The sequence below is a fragment of the Chelon labrosus genome (genome assembly GCF_963514085.1).
Source record: "Chelon labrosus genome assembly, chromosome: 21".
Taxonomy (NCBI): domain Eukaryota; kingdom Metazoa; phylum Chordata; class Actinopteri; order Mugiliformes; family Mugilidae; genus Chelon; species Chelon labrosus.
Window position 1 is genome coordinate 20,299,479 of NC_140354.1, and position 25,925 is coordinate 20,325,403.

General features: G+C 46.3%; 1 protein-coding gene across 1 annotated transcript; it reads right to left on the reverse strand.

Moving 5' to 3' along the window:
* Positions 1-5,989: 5,989 nt before the first annotated feature.
* rnf216 (ring finger protein 216) lies at positions 5,990-24,769 on the reverse strand. Its single transcript, XM_084571265.1, has 17 exons — positions 24,661-24,769; positions 23,530-23,655; positions 22,922-23,052; positions 21,748-22,848; positions 21,586-21,662; positions 21,344-21,452; positions 19,658-19,819; positions 19,430-19,541; positions 17,591-17,724; positions 16,560-16,610; positions 16,280-16,417; positions 15,972-16,120; positions 15,659-15,737; positions 9,682-9,779; positions 7,675-7,897; positions 7,495-7,564; positions 5,990-6,545 (listed from the first exon to the last, which is right to left on the reverse strand). Exons 2-17 carry the CDS (start codon positions 23,594-23,596, stop codon positions 6,085-6,087), a joined length of 3,162 nt encoding a protein of 1,053 aa, XP_084427391.1. The 5' UTR covers positions 23,597-23,655; positions 24,661-24,769; the 3' UTR covers positions 5,990-6,084.
* Positions 24,770-25,925: the final 1,156 nt, after the last annotated feature.

Consider the following 25,925-nt stretch of genomic DNA (forward strand, 5'->3'; position numbering starts at 1 on the left):
CTGTTCTGCTGCTGTGGAGACAAATCTACTGGAAATAAGAGCAGAAGAAGAATGATTAGGTACGGGAGGAAGTAGAAGAAGAACGAGGAAGAGAAAGGGAATGAGGAAAAGGAGAAGTTACAAGGAATAGGAGAAGAAGAAGATGGAGAAGGATGAGTTGAAGGAGATAGAAGAAGCAGAAGGAAAAGAACAAGGAGAAGGAGAAAGATTATAATAAAGAAGAGGAGAGGAAAACAGGAGGAGGTGTGAAGGAGAATGGGTGGATAGAAAAAGATGGGAAGAGAGGAATAAGGAGGCTGTAGAAGGAAGAGGAGAAAGAGAAAAGAGGAAGACATTGAGGGTGGAGGAGACAATGAGGAAGAAAATAAGGAGACTGAAGAAGAACGAGCAGATAAAAACTAAGGAGGAGAAGAAGGTGGAGGTGAAGGACATAGGAGTCGGAGAAGAAGAGGATGAGGAGGAGGAGTAGAAGAAGAATGAGAGTCTTTGTGCAGAAAGTCATGAAGGACGACGTCCCTCCCGACAGATTCTCACCGTTCAACGGCGGACCAGGCCTCTAATCGGTCTTCCCCTCCCGTCCGGGGGCTTCGCGGGTTCCCAGAGGAACGCCCGACGCGGCAAAAACAAACACATCCCCTCCCGTTCCAACCCCCCTCGTTTCCAGCCTCGCCGTCACCATGGAAACGCCAGGGGTCTGACTCGAAGAGGCAAAAAGAGAAATGTCAGAAAACCTGCCTCCACCTCCTTCATCCTTCATCCTCTCTAATCAAATCTGCATCCACCCGTGTTATTATTATTCTTTTTATTTCCACGGTGATACACCAGTGGGTTAGTGGGTCAGTCAGTAATCTCTCTTTACTCATGATAACGACACAGATAGTCTGCACGCTCTCACATCTACAGTTTAATCGACGTGTTTGAAGCTAAAAAATAGAAGTAGAGGAAACGGCTAACATGCGAACAAGGATGATGCTAGCACGTGACTCTGGATCAGGCTGGGATAGTTTCGGCTAATTTTCACCTTCTAAAGACGTCGTCAAATGTCTTGGTCGTAGGTGGACGTGAGTAGTTGGGAGTCAGTCAGAGCCAAGATGGCCGCCGTCGGAGAGACGCCGCACTGAGCTTCAAAACTGCTCTTCAGTAAACACAAAGAGGCCGTGATCTGATCAAGCGACAGTTCCACTAATGTCCACTAGAGACAGACTCTGAAACCATGTCAATCCCCGTAGACCTCCATGTTAGCAGAGTTAGCAGCCAGTTAGCTTAGCCTGTATGCTAGAAACAAGGAGGCAGCTAGCTTGAACAGAAAGAAGTCTTCCTTGGAAACAACGACTTGGTACTAAAACATAGCCTCTAGAGCTAATTTCTTCATTGAGAGTTTCTTTCTTCCTGTTGCACCTGAACGCATCTTTGCGCCATTTTTAATGGAAAAAGATTCAGTTTTCTTACTGAAAATTAAAAAATGTAAACATCTAAACATCTGGATCAACACTAAAAATTTTGGTCTGAGGCTAGTGTCCAGCAATAAGCACTGATACCTCACAACAAGAAGGTTCTGGGTTCGAGTCCCCCCGCTGTGTGAAGCTCCAGGTACTCCAGCTTCCTCCCACCGTTCAAAGACATGCTGGTTAGGTTCACTGGTGATTCTAAATTGGCTACAGGTGAGTGTGAATGTTTAGCTCTGTGATAGACTGGAGACCTGTCCCGCCTCTCGCCCAATGACAGCTGGGATAGGCTCCTTCCAAAGGACAAGAAATTACAGAAAATGAATGAATAAAGACAAATTTTTTAATACAAATGGACTCAGACTGACATTTTCAGCTTGAGAAAATCTGCAAAACAAAGATCTAACATCTGGATTAAAACCCAAAACCTTGGTTTGTCGGTGGCGTCCGTTCTTGTTAATGCTTTTAATAAAGATGTTTACAGCCTGGTACATTTGTTTTTAGATACTGACTGATTAAACATTATTTTTACCCGCTAACAATGTTATATCAACACAAAAGACACGTTTCATTCACACCAGAGACACTTATCTGTGTCCTGTGTCCTTATCTGCTCTGTGATTTAAACCAGTGATTCATCCTTTCATTCAGAACAATAACCACTCCACACTCCTCCGAGCCTTTTTGCCTTTTTGTTTGTGCAGCGTCGGCGGTGAATGGGTTTCAGACTTGAGCTGAAAATGCGAACCAGACGTGACCCAGGTGTCCCGGGACACATGAGGAGGACAAATACCGGCCCCGCTGCCACTTCCTGTTATTCTGGCATCAGTCAGTCTCCGTGGCTGTGAATCATTTTCAGAGAGTCCTAGGACGACTACGTCTGAGAGGATTCATATTAGACTTAAAGATCGTGGGATGAGCCCTGGGATTTGAACAAAGACAGAAGCACCACCATGATGTGTGCATATTAAAGCCCGGTGGCGTCCTCTGGGACCGGTGGTGTCTGCCAGCGTTGGCTCCCCGATGGTTTCTGCTGCTCCACCTCCGCCGGCTTTGTTTGGATCTGTTATTGTTTGTGTGTATCTTTAATGACTGAGTGTATTTTTAATGAGCGTGTGCTTTTACAGCTGCTCACAACTTCCTGTTTCATATCCCCACTACTCTACTAACCTGATAAATACTTAAATACAACCTGCTGTTACATCTTAATGAACCCTTCCTCCATTTTTATTTCATTTTCTTACTGAAAAGATTAAATCTAAACATCTGGATCGACACCAAAAAAAAAAAAAAAAAAAGAGTCTGGTGTGCATTTGTATTCTTAAATTATTTAAAAAAAGGACATTATGTACACACCAAGATGTTTAGTGTCGATCCAGATGTTTAGTTTTTAGCCTTTCCTTCAAAAAACTGAAACTTTCTGCTTTAAAAATGGCGGAAAGATGCGTTCAAGTGCAACAGGAAGAAAGAAATTAGCTCTAGAGACCAAAATTGTTTTAGTACGAGGCTGTAAACATGTTTAAAGACTTTAACATGGAGGTCTATGGGGAATAACTCACTTTTTAGAAGCAGCCTCTAGTGGAGGTCAATGGAACTGCATTTATTTTTGGTGCTTCTTGTTAGCTTCAAGTTTCAAACCCGGATTTACTGCTTACTTGCTTACGTATAATCTAGGAAAGATTATGAAGTAAAATATTTAATTCATCTGAATCTGATTTATGACCAAACATCTCGACATTCCCGCCAAATTCATCTGATAATCATCAACCGTTAGCATGCTAACCGTGCTACAAATTATTCCCGGTAATTCCTGTTGTTCAAACTCGGAGGTTGCCTCTTGATGCTAACACACTGAACATAGAACACAGCTGATGGTTTCCAGCCCCAAAAACAACCCAAAAAATAAACAAAATCAATATTTTGTTTAGCTAACTGCTAACACTAGCGTAGCCTATCGTAACAAAGAAACTTTTTTGTTTTTGGCTTACTTACACCAAGGTCACGGTCCATCGTTAAACTCCTAAATCTACACACTAGCATGTTCACGTTTCAGTGTTGTCATACGATCACAGCGTCACCATGAAAGGATTCACAAACGTCAGTACAACCCTTCGTAGCAGTGAACCCAGTAGTTATTGTTTAATGGAGTCTACTGTCGTCAGATTATTTTTAAACCCGACACAAAAGGATTTTACCTTCATCTCGTCCTACGGGTGACAGCTCAGCATCGCCACCAGTCCTCTTTATTCATCCTAATCTCGTCAGCTAATCCTGCCCTTTGTTTTTTCAATTAAATGAGTAATTAGAGGATAATTCTCTTTAATGCCATCCAACTCTAATCCGGGGCTCATTCTCTTCTCTGTCAGGCCTTCGGGGGTTGGGGGTGGGGAGTTAGAGGGGTCTTCAAGGACTTTAAAAAAAAGAACAAAACAGGTTTTCTTGAGGATTCACGGTGTCAGAGTGATCGGTCACATGGTGGGAGGTCAGGCCTCATAGAGGGCAACTACTACACCAGTCATGGGGTCACAGTGGCTATAAACAGCAGCAGGGGAAACAATGGATGTTGTATTAGAGACAAAGAAGAGCCTGAAGGCGTAGAGTTTAAATATTTACCAGTCATGATGCAGATTCTGTTTTTATCCTTTAGCAACGCAACCGACACATTAGCTCCGCTGGTTCAGACAGAAATATCTCAATGACTACTGGGATTATTGGCGTAAACTTTGGTAGAAGTTTTGATCTTTCCAAGAAAATCAATCCAACAAACTCTGGTCCCATGAGGTTCATGTTTGTCTGGATGGTAGCTAAGAACATCCATGCTGGCAATTTTTAAATATTTTAAATGTTTAGGATAATTACAGCTGGATTCAGACAGTGGTACCTAAAGTAGAGGACTGGGTTTACCAGACTTTGGAAAATGTGCAGGATTACTTGGTGCAGAATGGATTTTATTGTACTTCATTTAATGTCCGTTTTATTTTATTTTAGTTTATCGTCAGCGAAACTTAAAAGATCTCCACTATTCCTCGAGCACAGTCCTGGGGCTGAAATTAAAACGTATGGAATGCCTAGCTAAACGTTAGCATGCTAATACGCTGAACTAAAATGGTGAACGTGGGGCTATGCTAGCCTCTTAGCAATGTTAGCATGTCACAGAGCTGCTGCTAGCATGATTAATAGCTTTATGTTACTGTTATAATGAGTTTCACCCTATTTCTGCTATGTCACCTGACTGAGGAAATGTCATCACATCATGTTAAGATCATAAAATAGTTAATGTGTTGAGGAGGGAAGAGATAATACAAAATAAATAAAATAAATAAATAATTTGGCTTCCGTAGAACTGAAATTTGATTCCTTTGAGATGAACTCTAACAACTCCTTTTGATGTAGCCTATCATGTAGGCTATTTTACTAAGCGTTAGCATGCTAATACACTGAATTAAATGGGTCTATGCTAGCCTGTTAGCATGTTAGAGAGCTGCTAGCATGGCTACATGTGATTAACATCGTTTTCTTAGTGTTAGAAAGGTTGTTTAGCTCTTTCTACAACTTCACCTGCGTCAAGATTACAAAATAAGTAAAGTTTTGTCTTAAAATTTAACAACAATTAACTACAATCGCTGTATTTGCCTGTTGTGGAACTGAAATTTGAATGGCTTGAAAGATCTCTTAACATTTTCATATTTCCAATGCTAAAAGCTAGCACGCTAATGCTAAATATCCCATAGCTTTTCCATATATCCAAACCTTTGCTAAACGCTAGCATGCTTCCTTAGAGTTTGAAAGATCTCTTCACTTTTTCGTGTTAGGTGCTGTGTTAGCATGTTAGCCCTTTGCTATTAGCATGTCTCCGTTGTTGTTATAAAACATGTTTCAAGCCCCTTTTTGGAACTTTATCAAGACTATTGATTAATTTTATGTAAATTAAAGCTTGATTTAATCTTCTCTGAGGTCGTAACATCTTTTTTTAGTTTGACTCCATCACATAAGTAAATATTAATTTGATCCGAGTCTCTGAGATGACGCAGAAATAAACTGATGATTCTTCTTTACTCTCTGTGGACGCCTCTTTCTGGTCCTGTGTTGTTTTATTTATTCCAAAGCATAAAGGATTTAATTCATGACGACTTTTTTTGCTGCTGAATCTGATTAAAGTCTAATTTGGGTGCGTTATCCTCCGTGACTAAAACCTTTATTAGGACCCCCGGGCTCAAACGGAGGTCCGCCTGAAGAAACAAGAAGCTGAAAGTGATTTGTCACAGCTCGCTCGGCCAAACAAAGAAGTCCCCTCTCTCTCTCTCTCTCTCTGTCTGTGTATAACACCACAAAGCCCCCCCCACCACCACCACCACCACCACCATCAGTCACATGACAGGGGAGGGGAGGGGGGGGGGGGGGGCTCGGTTATCATGAGTCAGCCTCTTTTCAGGGAGGGAGCTCGGCGGCTTTGCATGAAGCAGAATCTCAACGAGAACGGAAAACTTTATTAGAAAACTGTGCGGTCTCTCTCACACGTGTTACACAAAAAGATACAGAAGGAATGCTAAGGATAATATTCTGGTTTTTATTATTGTCATGTAAAAATATCTGTAGAAACCGAACCTCAAAGTTTAACCAGAGAAGAGAGAAAGGGGGGTTAGAAGCGTCTGTAGTAGCGGTGGGGGGGTCCGTAGTGCATGGGCATGTCCATGACGTCCATGTTGTGGTGGTGAGGGTTGACGGGAGGGTGGTGGTTATTGTTGTTGTTATTGTTCAGAGGGGGCTGCTGCTGCTGCTGTTGCTGGGGCAACGGGGGCACGTAGGGGGCCGGGTGCAGCCGGGGTATCACTATCTGGTGGTAGATCCTGCCCTGGGGCTGCAGGAGGGGAGGGGGGTCGGGGAGGCGAGGAGCGAAGCGGGCGTGCGGGGGGACGAAGAGGGGAGCTTGTACCGCCTGCGGGTGAGGGTGAGGAGGAGGAGGGTGAGGCGGGTGCGGAGGGTGAGGAGGGTGAGGCGGGGGCTGGTGATTGGGCGGGTTCTCCTGGGGAGGACCCACGCGAGGCCGCTTGGATTCGGTGATGGGCTCCGGGGGCGGGCCGACCCTCTTCCCTGATTGATCTGGAAGAAGAAGAAAGAGGAGGAGGAGGAGAAGAAGAAGGAGAGGAAGAAGATGAAGGAGGAGAAGGAGGAGAAGGAGAAGAAGGAGGTGAAGGAGAAGAAGGAGGTGAAGGAGAAGAAGAAAGGAGGAGAAGAAGAAGGAGAAGGAGGAGAAGGAGATGAAAAAGCAGGAGAAGGAGAGGAAGAAGGTGAAGGAGAAGAAGGAGGAGGAGAGGAGGAAGGAGAAGGAGAAGAAGGAGGAGAAGAAGGAGAAGTAGGAGGAGAAGAAGGTGATGAAGATGAAGGAGGAGAGGAAGAAGATGAAGGAGGAGAAGGAGGAGAAGGAGAAGGAGGTGGTGAAGGAGAAGAAGGAGGTGAAGGAGAAGAAGAAAGGAGGAGAAGAAGAAGAAGGAGAAGGAGGAGAAGGAGATGAAAAAGCAGGAGAAGGAGAGGAAGAAGGTGAAGGAGAAGAAGGAGGAGGAGAGGAGGAAGGAGAAGGAGAAGAAGGAGAAGTAGGAGGAGAGGAAGAAGATGGAGGAGAAGAAGGAGAAGGAGGAGGAGAAGAAGGTGATGAAAAAGCAGGAGGAGAGGAAGAAGATGAAGGAGAAGAAGAAGAAGGAGAAGAATCAGAAGTAGGAGAAGGAGAAGAATTAGAAGCAGAAGAACGAGAATGGGAAGAAGGAGGCGGAGAGGGAGAAGGAGAAGGAGGAGAAGGAGATGAAAAAGCAGGAGAAGGAGAGGAAAAAGAAGGAGAAGAGAGGAAGAAGATGTAGAAGGAGGAGAAGATGTTAAAGACGGATAAACATCTGGATTCCTTTTTGTTCCTTCATCAAAACTAGAAAGATGGAAACAAATCACAAGTGTCCATCTTTAAGTCCAGGTGTCCCCATGAGTCCTGGGATGGGACTTGTCCCGTAATTAAAACGTTACCAGACTCTGATTAAAACTATTTTTTGTTTTGCTCACTGACCTGAACACTTCTTGCTCAGCTCTGCTTCTCCTTCCTTCTGGATCTCCTGGATGATTCGCTCGTCGTCTTGCTGCAGAAACAAAAACAGACAAGTTGTCGTGTTACTCATCAAGAAGAGAACGTTCATCAGAGACGGTAACACTGAAGGGTTCGTAGTGGGGTGGGGGGGTGGGGGCGCACCGTGGGGTCGGTCCACAGCGAACACTTGCGGCAGTGGCGGCAGGGCGCGCCGGGCGAGCGGGCGTGCTGACAGAAGTGGTTGTAGCCGGTGATGGGCTCTCTGCAGAGGTAGCACATGAAGCTGCCGCAGCGACACGACATCCGGTTGCAGCCCTCAGACTTGACCAGGCCCGTCCCGCACTTCACGCACTTCCTCACCCGGGCCGCCGTCATTCGCTCCTCGCTGCGGGTGGACGGACGAAAGAAAAACAAATCATTTAGTCAAAGCAGAAATATTCAGGGCTCAGGGTTCGTGCTGGTGTTTTGTTTAACGGGTCGGACGCTCGTCCTGTTTACGTGGGACGTGTTCTCACTTCATTTGTTTACGGCGGCTGTTTTTCATATGTATTCAGGGACAGTTTCGTGTTGGCAGTCGACTGGATGGATCCCGACAAAGATCTAACGCTTCTAGTCTCACTTATAAAACATAGAAACCTCAAACAACGGCAACAAAGGATGACTGTGACGTAGCCTAAAGGTTGTTACATAATCTGCAAGAAGCAAGAAATTTGTTCTCACTCCTCGGGCTGTGAGAAGAAGAACAAAGTTTGTTCTGGCTAGGTCAATTAAGAAATTCAAGAGCCGAACTCCTCGTAGTCCGAAGTCCTCACAGGCCCCTCCCACTGCAGCATACGTCACACACGCGCTAAGCATTGTGGGAGATGCAGGAGACGGACGACGAGAGGCGCTTTTCTTATTATTTTCCGTTTGTCGGCCAGTCGCTATGACGACCGTTGGATCATGCCGATCTCTAGCCAGGAGAGATTAGCGGTCACACTGCGAATGTTAGCATCTGGGAGCTAACAGAGTAGCCGCTAGCATTTCCGCTTTTCCGCATTAACCACGCCCAACTTCCAATTTCTGACCAATCACGTAATAGTTGCCCGACAAAACATAGAAACCTCAAACAACGGCAACAAAGGACGACTGTGACGTAGCCTAAAGCTTGTTACATAATCTGCAAGAAGCAAGAAATTTGTTCTTGCCACGAGGGCTGTGAGAAGAAGAACAAAGTTTGTTCTGGCTAGGTCAATTAAGAAATTCAAGAGCCGAACTCCTCATAGTCTGAAGTCCTCATAGGCCCCTCCCACTGCAGCATACGTCACACACGCTAAGCATTGTGGGAGATGCAGGAGATGGACAACGAGAGGCGCTTTTCTTAGTATTTTCCGTTTGTCGGCCAGTCGCTATGACGACCGTTGAATCATGCCGATCTCTTGCCAGATTAGCGGTCACACTGCGAATATTAGCATCTGTGAGCTAACAGAGTAGCTGCTAGCATTTCCGCTTTTCCGCATTAACCACGGCCAACTTCTAATTTCTGACCAATCACAGAATAGTTGCCGGACACCACACGAGAAAAAAGTTCTGCCTGGTTGACGTGTCAAGAACGAGCTTCTCGCAGAGTACGCAACGGCCTCAAAAGCTGCACTTGAACGCACCACAAACGACCAGCAGGGGGCAGTAGTCTGATCGGAAAAAGCCTGGATCGACCTAAAAGTACATACAGTAAATGCACTTGTCTTATTTTGAAGAAAGCTTTTATTTTGACAGTTTCCACGTGCATTTATGTTTTTAAAGGCGATTTGTGAAAAATTAATTTCCTCGGTTTGAATTCTACCGGAATAAGAAAAAGAACGTCTGTGTTCAAGAACAAACTGATGTTCTTGGTCTTTCTTCTTATTTCTTGTTCTCTGACTATCTACAGATCTACAACTAAACCTTGATTTCACTCGTGTCCTGTTATAACCATCAGCTCCACTGATCGCTCCACCGGGACGCTTCCTGCCTCTTTTTCGGCAACAACCAGGAAGTGAAGACGACCTGCGGCCCAGTCAGAAAACAGGAAGTGCTGCCTCTGAGCCCGCTGGGCCACAGGAAGCAGCCGGCCTCTCCGCTTCCTGGAGCGTCGTCCGGGAAACCGAGCTGAGATTCAAACGTGCTGCATTTTATCTGTGACCCACTTACAAGAGAACCCTCATGCGGATCTCGTCCCGCTCCAGGACCTGCTCGCAGGTCTTCCCCACGTGCTGCTTCCACTGGACGTGACACTTCCGACAGCTCTCCTGCGGGGGACAAAGAGAGAAAGACGATGAGTATGAGACGAGGGACGTCCTGAACCAGGCGTCTTTTTTAAACGATCTGATCTGTATCGGGCTTCGGCCAAGTCTGATGTTTTTATTTATTTATTTTAGATCTAAATAAACCAAAACAACGTCCCTGTAGCGTCAGAACTTCTTCTTCTACTGTTTTTATGACGGCTGGCTAGCGTCAAAGCTGCCAGAAATCAAAGAAGAAGAAGAAGAAGAACCAAAATTGTGCAACTTTACTCTGGAAAATGAACAGAATGATGCAACGAGGCCAAAAGCTGCACCCAGAAAGATTTACTGGACCGAGAAAAGCCTTCAGGGGACGAGCTTTGGGACGTTTAAGCCAAATATTCCGTCTCCGTCTGACTACGAGGACCCCTGCAGTCCACAGCTCTGCATGCTGATGCTGCTGCTGCCACTGCAGGGCCTCCGTCTAGGTGTGGCCCCTCCCTGCAAACGTGCTGCAGCCAGCTCTGCCGGCGCCGTCTGCTCGGTTGCCTAGAAACAACATCATCCTCCGACCTCCTTCGTCTCGCCGGCTCCGAGACGTTCACACACTCACACACTCACACACACACACACACACACACACACACACACTAGCCGCCGGCGTTGCTAACCCTCGGCTAAGTGGCGTCTCCATAAATATTTGAGCCGCTCTTCATCTAAAATTGACGAGCGTTATGACGGCTGATGCAGCAGAGTGCGAGCCGGCCTCTAACCCGGGACGGGAGCCCGTCACACATCCTTTATTCAGCGTTTCTTTCAGCTCTGAGCACATTCACTGAGGCAGCAAGGTCAGCCAGAGGGTGGAGCTGGAAAAATGGAGAGGTTTCATTTATTTATTTATTTATTTATTTTCACGGCATCTGGGACGTTTGTTTCCTCGACTCCCTGAAGAGGAACTTTGTTAGGATCCAGTTTCAAGAACCAAGAGAAAGGAAAACAGCAACAACAAATAAATAAAGTAAAACAATCTCTCTGGTTTACAGTTTGAGTTAATCTTTAGACAAACGCAGGAGCCAAAGGTTGAATCACACAAAGACACAAAGACGCAATGTGGTGGCAGAGCTCCCCCCAGTGGAGACACCCGCACCAGGAAAGAGGGACGACACGAGCGTCCGGGACCGGTCTGGCGACATGTATGAAGAGCAGGAACACACCTGAGCTCTTATAGCCGAGCTAAAAATACAGCCGGCCGCGTCAGAGTCAAACCCCGGTCGGGGGCGTGGCCACCTCGCGGCGGATGTCCTCGTCAAGTAAGACTGAAACTCGAAGACAAACCCACAAGTTTACAGTGAGGAAATGACTGCAGTGAGCGTCACTTCAAGTTTGACTCTTTAAAGCTTTTGCACCGCTCATTATTTTCTACATTTGTGCATTTTTACACCTCACTGATATGTAATATTGGCTCATTTTCCTAAATAAATGAATGCACAAGCAGAATAATTCTGTTTTATGTGTCTGATTATCTACTTTTGAGTCATTTTTATGCAGAAATGTAAGAAGCTCTGTCCTGGGACATGTTTGTCAGTCACATCTTGCCCCGGCCCAGGCCCAGGCCCAGGCCAGGACAGGACGGAGAGTAGGGTAGGGTTTCTGATTGGGGGGGAAGGTGGAGCTTGCATTAACGCATTCTGCTGCATATCAGTCGTCGCGCTGGCCTACATATTCCCCCCGAATTCATGTCAGAAACCGTCCCAGGAGCACATGTGGAACACATTAACGTCCGCTGGGTGTAGGGCAGACGGAGCCGGGAGAGAGAGAGGGGCGAGAATCTGGGTCAAACTTGATGTGAACCACATTTGAAAAACGGAGGGAGGAAGTGCGTCGGGGAGGGGTGGTGGGGTCCAGTGAGAGGCGAGCACGAGGGCGGCGGCGGACCAATGGGGCGGGTGGGTCCAGGGGAAATGTGTCAGTTACATAACGAGGCCCCTCCCCGGTCCAGACTGAGCCCCCACTGTACAACAACTGTCTTCAGCTGCTGAGCTCGCGGCCGATGGGAAGCGGGATTAAAACAAAGCTCTTATTTAATCTCGTGTGAAAGAGTTTCGGCTGCAGACAACAACAATGACTCATCCCGATTCTTGTGCACGTTTAAAGACAAAGCACCTTTTTATTCATGACTCCACTCACTAAAAAGACGTTAGCGGCTTCTAATGTTTGACCTAAATCAACATCCAAACCCTAAAGATATCTGGAGCATGTCTTAACTTTCTATGTCTTTAATTGTGAGCATGTCAGGAGGTGCAGCTGTGCAGGAGCAACCAGCAGCTGAGTGAACCTCTGGCTCCACCTACAGGTTCGTTGGAGGAACTACGACCTAAAAGGTTCCACAAGAACATTTGGTTGATAACAGAGAAGCTGCTGCACAGAAATAAACTTCTATCTGTGCAGCTACAAGTTAGAGATGAGCTGGTTGAGCTGGGTAACGTCAGCTGATGGAAGCGAAGGTTTAATTTCTAGTTTTTTAGCTCAAACCGTTTCCAGAGAAGGCTCCTGCAGTGGAAACACCCTGTAATTCAACGAACGCAGCGAGCAGAACGCTTGCACCGACACAGATGACTCATTTCTTTCTGCCGCGACACCAAAATCTAAAAACATCACGGGCCCGTAAATCAAACCGACCGCTGTAGTTTGTCGTCGAGTGATCGGAAAAGTCAGAAAACGGAGACAAGGCCAAAACCAGGGCTAAAGTTTAAGCTCAGGAGGTAGACGAAGAGAACTATACTTACACTTATACTAGAAAATCAATCATTTGTTCATATCTGTGAGTTTTAAAAGTAAGTGAAGCCTTGTTTCCAGTATCTGCTGTGACCTCCTCGTAACTAAACGTTTCCGGTAACTGCTGATCAGTCGTCTACAGCAGCTTGAAGGAATCTTAGCCCATTCCTCAGAACAGAACCTCTTCAGTTCTTAAACCAAAGTAGAATTTAAATGAGAGGCGTCATGTTTGGAGATGAAACATCAGAACCAGAACCCCGTCCATCAAACATGGGGGTGGTACTAATGTCCTGGTTTGGGCCTGTTCTGCTGCATCTGGACCAGGACGGCTTGTCATCACTAGGGATGGGCGATATGGACTAAAAAAATGTATCCCGATAATTTCTGGTATTTATCACGGTAAAAATAAAAATGACGATAAATAAACACCAACTCAGCCTAATCTTTTTGACGATAATGCATCGGCAAGTTTTATCTGAGTTGTTGTTGTTTTTTTTTTTACCGGACTCTTTGGATGAAGTCGACGCTGCTTCTGCGTCCTTCCTTATTCTGGTTTGGGCTTGTGTTTGAGGTGGTGGAACAAATTAGTGGTGTTACTGTCCTTCTTATGTACTATTTGTTTGCAAACCTTGCATTTTGTAATTTGCATTTCCAGATAATGGAGGTGGAGCCTCGTTTAGGAACGAGCTCCTCGCCACCTGGCGTATCCACAGACATATATACATAGACCCCTCATTGAGCGCTGGATCGTACGTCAGCGTCGCCGCCATATTGGATCTGTCCCGCGAACTAATACGAGTCAATGGAATGAACTTTATGAAGCGTCTTCTACAAAGTACTATAAGCATTTACACATTCACACAGAACGTAAGGAACCAAAAACAACGTCTGTAACATTAACTACTCAGAATGTAATCAGACGTTGTTTTTGGTTCGTCTCAGTTTCCTGAATATATACGTTTGTGCGTGAATATGTAAATGAGAGGCATTAACTTTCACTCCATTCACTCATATTGGTTCTAGGGACAGAGCTGCCTCCTCCAATATGGACGTAGCGCAACAACGGGCCGACCCGCTCAATGAGGCGTCTATGTATATATGTCTACGGGCGTATCTGCTCCGCCTTCCGCCGTCGTCAATTTGTCAATATTCCACACGTGTTGGGCTGCGAGTATTTATCGTTTTTATCGACATATTCTTACCGTGGCAAATGTTTTTGACGATATATCGTAAACGATAAAATATCGCACATCCCCAACAGACACTATATTAAATCTACACTGACAGAAACAAAGAAGACGTGCAAATCTAACGGCGAGAACGGTGATACAGTTCCTTCCAGCTGAGCAAAAACAATTAACCAACGCAGCGTTTCAGCTTAATTTTAAAACACAGACTTCACAAAAGCAGCAGCTGCTTCAAATTCACTCCAATTAAAAGAATTCAAGATCATTAGCAAAGTCAGCAAACTTCCGACTTAGACAACGTCGCCCGAGACGCAAACTAAGAATTCATCCTTCAGGGGAATGTAGAGATGATAAGAGTGTTTGTGTTGAATCACTCGAATAACTGAGGGGTTGTGTTTACGTGTCCAGACGGAGAGTGAAGACTGTAGGTGTGAGCTTCTGCCAAATAATGAGGGATTCTTGACGGGAACTTGTGCGACGGCTCTGGCAGCCCCCGGGCAGCAACGCCTCCCCCGGCATTCCTCCGACAGAGCCAGGAGGCCTCCGAGATAAACAGAGAGACGGCGACCTCACCGCATGGAACAGTTCATCATCTCCAACAACAGCCGCTCATCAATCTCTCCTCTGTCAGGGCCGCGACGCGACGACTGATCCTGAGGAGGAACGCTGCAACACGACGACTGATCCTGAGGAGGAACGCTGCAACGCTGCAACGCGGTCAAATTAAGATCTTTCCACAGCTTGAATATAAACTAATAAAGGGACGTCCTGTAGCGGCGTCTCCCTTCAATATCTCCGTTTTTTAAATTTTTGTTTTAATTAAAGCTGCGACCACTCATCGACGTGTCACAGTGTTTACGTCCATCCCCAATTATGGTCGCTCCCGCTGCCAGGGAATGTAGAAAACGACCAAAAAACTCCAAAAACCAAGAAGAGGTCAAAAGAGTTTAAATACTTTTACCAGAAAAACGCGAAGCTGAACATTTACTATGAATTAATTTGGACTAATAGAGTGAGTTTAGTCCTCATCTGATGATTTTCACACCAGAACTCAAAGGCTCTCTGGAGCTGATGCTAACAGCTAGCATTGGTTCTCGAGCCAACGTTGGTTCTAGAGATTCGTGGCATCTCCTCAATATTTTCCATCTAGCTTCTCGTCTTTCACGCGTCTTCACTTTCGTCCAGCTCTTCTACGTCGTCCACTCGTCCTTCCGTCCTGACGGTGCTCTCAGAGTTTGAGCGTCTGTCTTGTTTTGGATCTAATCTCCGTTGACTCATGAGAGACTGATCGGAGGGTTTCACGAATCGATATCGGATTCCATTTGAATCGGAAAACCTTTCGTCTTTAAACCCTAACCCTGCAGCTGAATTACCAGCAAAGTATTTTATTAATCAACGTGACCGTTAAGAGAAACGAAATCCAACAGCTTTGCACTCAACTGGTGAGATTTCTAACGAGATATAAAAACTGATTCGAGCGTTTTATGACTCGATAACGGATCTATTATCAAAATAAAATGGAATTTAAAGGTAAAACTGCTTCTCACCAGTTTGTTTCTCCACATATAAACCAATAAAACTAAACCTCACAGATTCAGACTCCCAGTGGATAGAAGCAACCTTGAGCAGATCAATTAAAACCAAGATAAGCAATAAAAGTTAAATCACACTGTCTTTGCTATTAACAAACATAATATAAATCTAAAGTTTTGTGATTATTATTACCGACAGGTTAAAAAGATGATGTTTGAAATGTTTCCATCATTATTACACCGAACCTTTACCTTCACAATAAAAGCCTCATCTGACAGCGACTACCGTGCAGCAGCCGAGAAAATGGTGGAAACGAATTAACGAGTCTAAGAGCTGCACACACAAATGTCGGATCACACTCGACCCATGAGGTTTACTCAGTTGAATAAACACGGAGGGAAAAGGACTGACCTTGCGGCAGCGAGGGTTGGGACAGCTGAACAGAGACATGTTTTTGTCCAACAAGGCCGGGAAGTTGCAGAACGGACACCTGCGAAGATCGGACAGGAACGGAGGGTTAAGGAGCGAAGGGCGGGAGGAAGCGAACGGCGGCGTTGAGGAAGCACAGACAAAAGAGACGGGATGACTTTAGTCAATACGCCAGATTTATGGTTTAAAATGAAATCAAGGCTGGAACGACTGATTCATCCGTGTCAGATATGTTGGATCAGATCACACCTGTGCTGTTTAAAGTGGATCACACAGGACGGACGTTGACGCTCACCTCACTAGTTCGTCGGCACACGTGGCGGCCACCGCCTCCTCCGCCTGCCTCTCGTAGTATCGACACAGGATGTTCTCCGGCAGGACCTTCTCCAGCTCGCAGACGGGATACGAGCACGGGCAGCCCCCCTCCATGCAGCTCAGCTCCGACTGGTCACAGACACAGAGAAACGTTGGCAGACACCGGAGACGTCCCGAGGAGCGACGCGGGATAAAACAACAAACTGAGACCTGGTGAAGACGTAGCGCTTCACACGGGCTGAACTCTCATTCATTTGTAGGTTTGGAGCGTTTTCCGTGTGGACGTACCTTCCCGGAGCCGAACACCGCCTCCTGAGCGTACTTGACCAGACACTCTTTACAGAACAGGTGACCGTCCGAACACTGCGTCATCTTCTCGAACGCGAACTCCCCGAAGCAGCAGCCGCACTCGATCAGCTGACCGTCCTGCGCCGAGACACGGAGACAGATTTTCACATGTTTATGACTAAACCGAATAATCGACAACAAACGGAGACGTCTCATCTGCTCACAAAGACAAAGGGACACGTTTAGAAACCACATGTGACTCTTTGTGGATGTTTCCTACCTTCTTGTACTCGTCTTCATTGACCTGCAGAGCCAAGAGGAAGTCCTCGTGCTGGAGAAAGAGAGAAAGAGATCACAGGTCAACAAACCTCTTACTAAATTATTGCCTCACAGTTTTGTTAAAAATCTTTTTTTGTTTATTGGTTGAAACACAAGTCGTTGTCGTCGTGTTACCACCAGACTGGAGCCTCAGCTGACTAATAAATGTAAAGTCGAGAGTTTACTGACTGTTAGTGAACTTCAATGGGAAGTGGGAACATCGAGGTGCAGTTCCACTAAAGTCCACTAGAGGCTCCAAAGCACAGACTGTATATAAATATGGACGCCGCCCACTCTTCCTCCAGACTCACTCGCGTTTCCTTTAATTAATACTACGCTCTGCTCTACCTCCACCAGTTACAAGGAATCATTGGATTATTCACTGTACTTAATTTTTTTTTTTTCTCACGGCCCCACAGGAGCAGTTGGCATGGCAACTGGTGATCGCCACTGTGTCACATCCTGTTTCTATAGCGTCCAATAACTAACTGAAATGAAACTTATCCAAATATTGACACTTGAACATTCATCAAAATTATATTAACTACCTAAAATGACAGAAACCATCCTTTGACGTGTATTTTAGTGTTTTAGTTCGGCCCACGTCCCGCCCACTAACATGGAGGGGGCGGAGCTTATGACCTATGCTGCAGCCAGCCACCAGGGGGAGCTCTACTTGCTCTGGCTTCACTTTAGAGGAGCAGTTCCACCATCTACGTCTACGCTCCAGAGCCTTGTCAATCCCCACAGACCTCCATGTTTAAAACTTTACAGCAGAAATAAACATGTTTATAGCCTGGTACAAGAAACAGTTCTGATCTCTGTAGCTAATTCTGATCATTTCTAAATTATAATAAGGCTTAAAGTTATAAACAAGTCACTGCCAAGATGGCGACGGCCAGAGAGACACCACACTGAGCTTCAGAAACCTCTGGTTAGCATCACTGAGGATTTGTCCATTTACCCAACATGCTATGCTAGGTGTTAGCGTACCTCAGCCCACTCCTTGGCCTTCTGCTGATAAAACGTCAGCTCCTTCTGCACCGACGCTTCCAGGTTGTTGTACGTCTTGCAGCAACGGCGGTCATTCTCCAGGAAGTACATCCTCCTCTCGAACTTCACCGAACCTGTTCGGACAAAGAAGGAACCGGAGAGCTTTCCTGAAACACTGATCAGACCAGATCAGACCAGATCAGACCCCCCCCCCCCCCCCATTCCGATACCGATCTTTTCTTGTCTTCCTTGTATTTTACCAGAGTCGACAGGATTCAGTTCAATAAATAGGGCTGTCAGAAAAGTTCTTCTTCTTCTTTTTTTGGCAGTTCCGACTCTAGCTAACCGCCATTAAAACCAAAGAAGAAGAAGAAGTTCTGAAGCTAAAGGGATGTGGTTTTTGTTTATGGATAAAATGAATAACTACAAAAGATCAGACACTGATGATTTTAAAAACACCTGGATTGGCCCCGATACCGACATCTGGACGTCTCTAGATCAGGAAAAAGTCTGTCTGTCAGAGTCTGTTAGCATCTGTCAGAGTCTGTTAGCATCTGTTAGCATCCGTTAGCATCTGTCAGAGTCTGTTAGCATCTGTTAGCATCCGTTAGCATCTGTCAGAGTCTGTTAGCATCTGTTAGCATCCGTTAGCATCTGTCAGAGTCTGTTAGCATCTGTAACATCTGTTCATACAACAAACCATCAAAGCTGTAGACGTGTTGTAGTGTGTTGTGTGTCTTGGTGTGTAGTGTGTGTTGTAGTGTGTAGTAGTGTGTTGTGTATCTTGGTGTGTTGTAGTGTGTGTTGTGTATCTTGGTGTGTTGTAGTGTATTGTGTATGTTGGTGTGTTGTGTATCTTGGTGTGTTGTAGTGTGTTGTGTAGTGTGTTGTGTAGTGTGTTGTGTAGTGTGTTGTGTATCTTTGTGTGTTGTAGTGTGTTGTGTATGTTTGTGTGTTGTAGTGTGTAGTGTATGTTTGTGTGTTGTAGTGTATTGTGTATGTTGGTGTGTTGTGTATCTTGGTGTGTTGCAGTGTGTTGTGTATCTTTGTGTGTTGTAGTGTGTTGTGTGTGTTGTAGTGTGTTGTGTGTTGTGTATGTTTGTGTGTTGTAGTGTGTAGTGTGTTGTGTGTCTTGGTGTGTAGTAGTGTGTAGTGTGTAGTGTGTAGTAGTGTGTTGTAGTGTGTTGTGTATCTTTGTGTGTTGTAGTGTGTAGTGTATGTTTGTGTGTTGTAGTGTATTGTGTATGTTGGTGTGTTGTGTATCTTGGTGTGTTGCAGTGTGTTGTGTATCTTTGTGTGTTGTAGTGTGTTGTGTGTGTTGTAGTGTGTTGTGTGTTGTGTATGTTTGTGTGTTGTAGTGTGTAGTGTGTTGTGTGTCTTGGTGTGTAGTAGTGTGTAGTGTGTAGTGTGTAGTAGTGTGTTGTAGTGTGTTGTAGTATGTTGGTGTGTTGTAGTGTGTTGTGTATGTTGGTGTGTTGTAGTGTGTTGTGTATCTTGGTGTGTTGTAGTGTGTAGTGTGTGTTGTAGTGTGTGTTGTAGTGTGTTGTAGTGTGTTGTGTATGTAGGTGTGTTGTAGTGTGTTGTAGTGTGTGTTGTAGTGTGTAGTGTGTGTTGTAGTGTGTAGTGTGTGTTGTGTATCTTGGTGTGTTGTAGTGTGTAGTGTGTGTTGTAGTGTGTAGTGTGTGTTGTAGTATGTTGTGTATCTTGGTGTGTTGTAGTGAGTTGTGTATGTTTGTGTGTTGTAGTGTGTAGTGTGTGTTGTAGTGTGTAGTGTGTGTTGTAGTGTGTAGTGTGTGTGTTGTAGTGTGTCACACCAGTGAAACCAAGACGTTTTCTCACCGTGCTCAAAGTGGAAGTCGACGTAGCAGCGCTCTGAGGACGTCCGGCCCCGTCGCCTCTTTCCAGACGGGTCTCCTGATTCTTGCCACTTCTTCAGAGCTTCACATAAGGCCTGGGAGGAAGAGGAGGAGGAGGAGGAGGAGGAGGAGGAAGAGAGAGACAGGGGAGTTAAAGGGAGGGAGGTGTATGTAGATGAAGCAGACTTTAACAGAGTGTGTGCTGCTGTACCTTGCGTGTGATTGCATAGTGTCCCTTCAGGGCGTTCAGAGCCCATTTGATGTCCTGACAGCTGAGCATCCTGAAGTCGGCCATGAGCAGGTCGGCCGCCTGCATCACCACCTCAGACCCCACCGTGCTCAGCTTGGAGTAATCAAACAAGTCCTCGGTCACCTGAGACAGACACGTCACAGGTAAAGACACGACACAGGTAAGGACACGTCACAGGTAAGGACACGACACAGGTAAGGACACGTCACAGGTAAGGACACGTCACAGGTAAAGACACGTCACAGGTAAGGACACGTCACAGGTAAGGACACGTCACAGGTAAGGACACGTCACAGGTAAAGACACATCACAGGTAAGGACACGTCACAGGTAAAGACACGTCACAGGTAAAGACACGTCACAGGTAAAGACACGTCACAGGTAAGGACACGTCACAGGTAAGGACACGTCACAGGTAAACACACGTCACAGGTAAGGACACGTCACAGGTAAAGACACATCACAGGTAAGGACACGTCACAGGTAAAGACACGTCACAGGTAAAGACACGTCACAGGTAAAGACACATCACAGGTAAGGACACGTCACAGGTAAAGACACGTCACAGGTAAAGACACGTCACAGGTAAAGACACGTCACAGGTAAGGACACGTCACAGGTAAACACACGTCACAGGTAAGGACACGTCACAGGTAAAGACACATCACAGGTAAGGACACGTCACAGGTAAAGACACGTCACAGGTAAAGACACGTCACAGGTAAAGACACATCACAGGTAAGGACACGTCACAGGTAAAGACACGTCACAGGTAAAGACACGTCACAGGTAAAGACACGTCACAGGTAAAGACACATCACAGGTAAGGACACGTCACAGGTAAGGACACGTCACACATGGATCAGTCATTCTGATCAGAGACAAGCTCAGCTTCACCGTCTCCATGGAGACTGGACAAAATACAAATAAAACTTTATCGACAAAGAGGCTCTGCTGCTGTGGAACGACAAATCTACTGGAGGAGAAGGAGGAGGAGGAAGAGGACACAGAAGAAGGAGACAGGAGGAGGAGGAAGATGAGGAGGAGGAGAAGGGAGGCAAGAAGGAGGAGGAAGAAGAGAAGGAGACAGAAGAAGAAGGATGACGAAGAAGAGAAGGAGACAGAAGAAGAAGGAGGAGAAAGAGAACGAGAAGAAAGGAGAAGGAGGAGAAAGAGGAGACAGAAGAAGGAGGAGGAGGAAGAGGAAGAGAAGGAGGAAGTGGAGAAGAAGGAGACAGGAGGAGGAGGAGGAGACAGAAGAGGAAGGACACAAGAGAAGGCGGAAGTGGAAAAGGAGGAGACAGGAGGAGGAGAAGAAGGAGCCAAGAAGGAGGAGGAAGAAGAGGAAGAGAAAGAGAAGACAGAAGGAGGAGGCGGAGAAAGAGGAGGAGAAGAAGGAGACAGAAGGAGAAGCATGACGAGGAAGAGGAGGAGAAGTAGTTGTCTCCTCCACCTTTGTCCTCCAGTCCTGAATGTCTAAAGTAGAAGATGATGAACCAAGATGTCTCCACGTCTCCATCGTCTCCGTCCACATGGAGTCCATCTTGGTTCATCTTGTTTTTCTACCCCAGGAGAAGCAGACGTCCTCAGAGAGAACGGATTTATTCCAGTAACCAGTTTTATTCTGACAGTCTGAGTTAACCTCACCTCCGTCTGAGGTTCTCCAGACTCCAGTAGGATGCTGGTGGGAGCTGCTGTCGCCGCCGCCGTCTCCCTCCTCGGATACTCTGGATTCTCCAGCAGCAGGTCACAGATACTGGAAACGGAAAAACGAACAACACAAACTAAAAAACATGAACTCAGGCAAAGCTCCTGGAGGCTACGACACGTCAAACACGCGTCAGACACTTAAACAGAAGAAAGAAGAAGAAGAGGAGCACCGTTCTTACACATTCAAGTCTTTCACATTATTCTTTTGGATCAGTTCTGCTACATAGGCTTCTTGGACGTCTGGGAGAAGATCGAGCTGCAGACGAGAAGAAGCGACGATGAACAACCTGCAGCGACATCACTGAACTAAACTAACAGAGACGAGTTTGTGTGACACTCACAACACCAGAGATCAGCGCTCTGACGTGATGCTGCTGCTCTGGTCTCTGATGTGGCGCAGACGGCCCGGGTCTCGCGTCCTCTATTTGGGGAATGTCGTCCGGAGCGGGAGGGTCGGCGAACAGAGCCTGAGCTGGATAAACCCTCTCTGGGTTCGGCGCCACGATGAGGCGAGCCTCTCCTCCTCCTCCTCCTCCTCCTCCTCCTCCTCCTACGTTGATGTTGTGGGGGGCTCGCGGGTTCAGAGCGGTCACCCTGATGGAAACGTGAGGCGCCGGCGGAGGGTTGGGAACAGCGTCCTCGGGGGGCTGGCTCCCCAGGATGATCCGGTGCCCTGCCTCTGGAGGCCCGAGTCTCACCGGCGCCGCGGCGATCAGAACAGTAGAGGGCGCCAGTAGAACCTGAGGGGCTTTGGCTGCAGACTGAGCGGGCGCCTGCGCCAGCGGCTGCGGCTCGATCTGAATGAGGTTTCCCTGCGTTCGGTGACTGAGCTGCAGCACGCTCTGAGTGACCACAGCCGAGGCGAGGGCGCCGGGCTGCTGGGGAGGAAGGGCGGCGGCCGGCGGCTGCTGCACGTCGTTCGCCTGGACGAGCTGCGCCGACGTACCCGGCCGAGGCTGCGTCCGTGCGAGAGGCTGAGGATGTGCAGACGAAGTGCCGGCCTGAGGATTGTCTTGTGGGAAAGCGCCGGCGCCGTTTTCTCGAGTCTTTACGCAGGTGTAGCGATCGGCGCCGGCGGACGAATGTGCTGACGGGAGGAGTCCGGATGTGCCGGGCTGAGGCTGGAGGACTTTCGCGGGCGTCCTGTCGGCGGCGTTGGCGTGCGTGGAGGTAGACGGGGCGTGGGCAGAAGAGGCATTTGATGATGCGCCTTCCTTCTGCTGCTGCGAGTCTGTGTCGAGCGCGTGCGACGAAGGGCCGGGGGGTGCGTCCGCCGTCTGTGTTTGTATGGCTTTGGTGGCCTTGGTGTCTCTGGAGGTAGAGGGGGCTGCGCCAGGGTCCGCGGCAGGTGGTCCGGAATTTGCGACTTGGATCACGTTGTGCGTTGCCCCGCCCCACTTCGACGCCGGGCGAATCACATGTCTGCGCGCAGGGGTTAGCGGCTGCAGGAAGAAATTACAACTTGTTAATAACGGCGATAATACGGATTTAAAAAAACGCGGTTCGTCACGTCACCTCCAGGATGCTGACGTCGTCGTCGTCCGCATCGAATGGCACGATCACAGGCTTCCCGGGTACCAGAGTCACCGGCTCCTCATCTGAGTCGTCAGAAATGGTGATGAGCTCCCTCCGCTGGGAACGGGAGTCTACACAGACACAAGAAGTTAGTATTTAAATCTGAGACGTCCCGATCCAGTTTATTTTAACCTCCTACCATGTTTAAATATTCCGTATCGGCCGATCTGAGTCCAGATCCGACCTTTCTAGTAGTAGTGGTTGCAATAAAATGGTTGTAGGACTGTTCAAATGCATGCACAAGACTTTATTTTTCTCTTTATCGGTTAAAAATGTCACATAATAAAACCTAAATGACTCATAATCTGATAAAATTGGGTCCGGTTACGTCAGGCAACATGAATCTATAAAAAGGAACTAATCTTCACCAGATTACGTGTTCAACTCAGGAGTTTGTTTTGAACTATTTTAACAAACAAAAAGCACCAAGCGTTCAGCTATAAAGCTTCTAAAAATAATCATCTCCACTATTCCTCCTTCCAGAGAACATAAACTCTGATCGTGTACATGTGGACGGCGGCGGCGGCGGCTCGGCTCCGGCGTCTCACCTTGGCTGCGGTGGACGTTGAAGCTCGCCAGGTGAATAACGTCGTCGTCGCTGCCTCCATCTTCCATCGTGAAATGACACTCACTGGTTCCTTGGATCACCAGTCGCTGCTTCAGTCACGAACCATCTATCACACACACACACACACACACACACACACACATATAACCAGCTGTTTCCACCTCTGTGAGGACCTTTCCACAGACATGACGCATGCTCCAGCCCCTTACTCTAACCCCAACTCATTCCAACAAAGTGACTAGTCCTAAACCACACCCCAACCTTAACTTTAAGGCTTTTAAAAAGTTTGGCCCCAAACACTCACACACCCACACACACACACACACACGCAAACTATTAACAGGCTGGTAATCCCCTGGAATCAAATAGTTTCACTTTAAAAGGTATCACTTGCCATAACATTTACTGAAAGTAAGTCTCCACCCCGTGACTGTAAATAACTCAGTCACACGTGTCTTGTAAAGATGTAGGGCAAGAAGGGACAAACTCAACAAGCATGTTAGCAAAAAGAGACAACTTAACAGAAAGGATGCTAAACCAGAGCAGCAGAGCTAAGGTGATGTCGTTGACCAAACTAGCAACAACACTAGCCAGCTGAGTGGGAGCACAGCTGACGTCTAAGCTAATAATCTAATAATATATGACACTAACAACATCTGGTAACGGTTCATCTTTTAGTTGAGGGAGCTAGCGCAGCTCTGCTTCATCTGAGACCTGATCAAATGTGGCATAAATCAATGCAGGCACTTCATGCTAACGATGCTAAATGCTGCTAGCCCAGCTACCACGAAGCTAGGCTGCGTTAATGAGCTTGACATCAAGTTGAAAGTTGAAAGACGGCAAAAGTCAAAAGAAAACATGCCAGGAGGAGATTCGATCATTTCCGCTCTCTCTCTCTCTCTCTCTCTCTCTCTCTCTCTCACACACACACACAAGGGGCAGCCCTCAGCTAAGCTAATCATATTTAGCTAGGCTAGGTTAGCCAGCTAGCTAACGAGTAGGATAACTAGTTAGCTGACAGGATTTCAAACTGTAACACTGCTTCAAATCGCCCACGCGCGCTTTTTAGGTTTAAAAATAAATATATACGCATGTATAAATGTGACAATACCACAGCGTCGTGTCGGGAACCCGTCCGTTGCGCTGTCTAGGTGGATTGACAATCCGTGAAGATCGAAACAAACTGCCAAAACAAGAACACACACACAAGACACCGTTCGATACGCAGACGCGGAGAGGCTTCTGGGAAATGTAGTCCGGAAGGAAGCGGACGTGTCAACCGACGTCGTAACCATAACGGCCAAGAAACGCGAAGCTCGGGCATTTAAATTAAATATATTTAAATAAAATCAAGAAATTTGAAAATAGATAATTAAAAATGACAAAGAATAAAAGGAAAGGAAAAAATAAATTGATCTCTGACTATTTTAGCAATTATTTCAATGCGGAAACATAATTAATATTGTATAAAAATAATATAAAAATCTAAAAGTTTCGATAAATAATTAAGAATTTTAATTAATTAATTTGTAATGATTAATAAAAAAACTAAAGAACAGAAAGTAAAGGGAAACACATAGTAAACATTATATAGTAGAAAAAAATATATTTTCTTAAAGACAAGGAAGAAAGCAACAAAATAAAAGGGAATAAAGGGAATATAAGATGGATCTTAATAATTTTAACTATTATTTCAGACATTAAATATTGCATAATGTATATAAAATCAAATGTGTCAATTAATATTGAAGATTTTAAAGTTAAAATAATAATTAATAGATGCTATTTTAATTAAATAATAGATAGATACTGTAGCTTCATCACACCCCCACAAGCCCCATCCTTGTGAACGCGGAACCACTTGAGTATGTGGAAGACTTCACCTACCTGGGCAGCCTTACCAGTAAGGACAGTGGGACATCCAAAGACATCAAGGCAAGGCTGGGAAAAGGCGCAGGCTGCCTGCTCCTCCTGCTCCTCCGTTCCATCTGGAGATCGAAGCAGTACAGCCTTACTAAAACAAAGATGCTCGTATATAACAGCAATGTCAAGTCTGTCCTGCTGTATGGTTCAGAGAGCTGGCGAGTGATCAAAGCAGACACGAGGAGACTGGAAGTGTTCCACAACTCATGCCTCAGGCGAATATGCCAGGTCTTTTGGCCAAACAAAATCTCCAACAATGAGCTGTACGAAAAAAGCAAGGAGCCAGACCATCACCAAGGAGATTACACGCAAACGTCTGAGATGGCTAGGTCATGTGCTGAGGATGGAGCAAAACCGTATCCCAAAGGTCGCCCTAAAATGGACACCACCAGGGAAGAGAAAACCTGGGAGACCCAAAACCACCTGGCGCAGAACTGTGACGCAAGAGCTGAA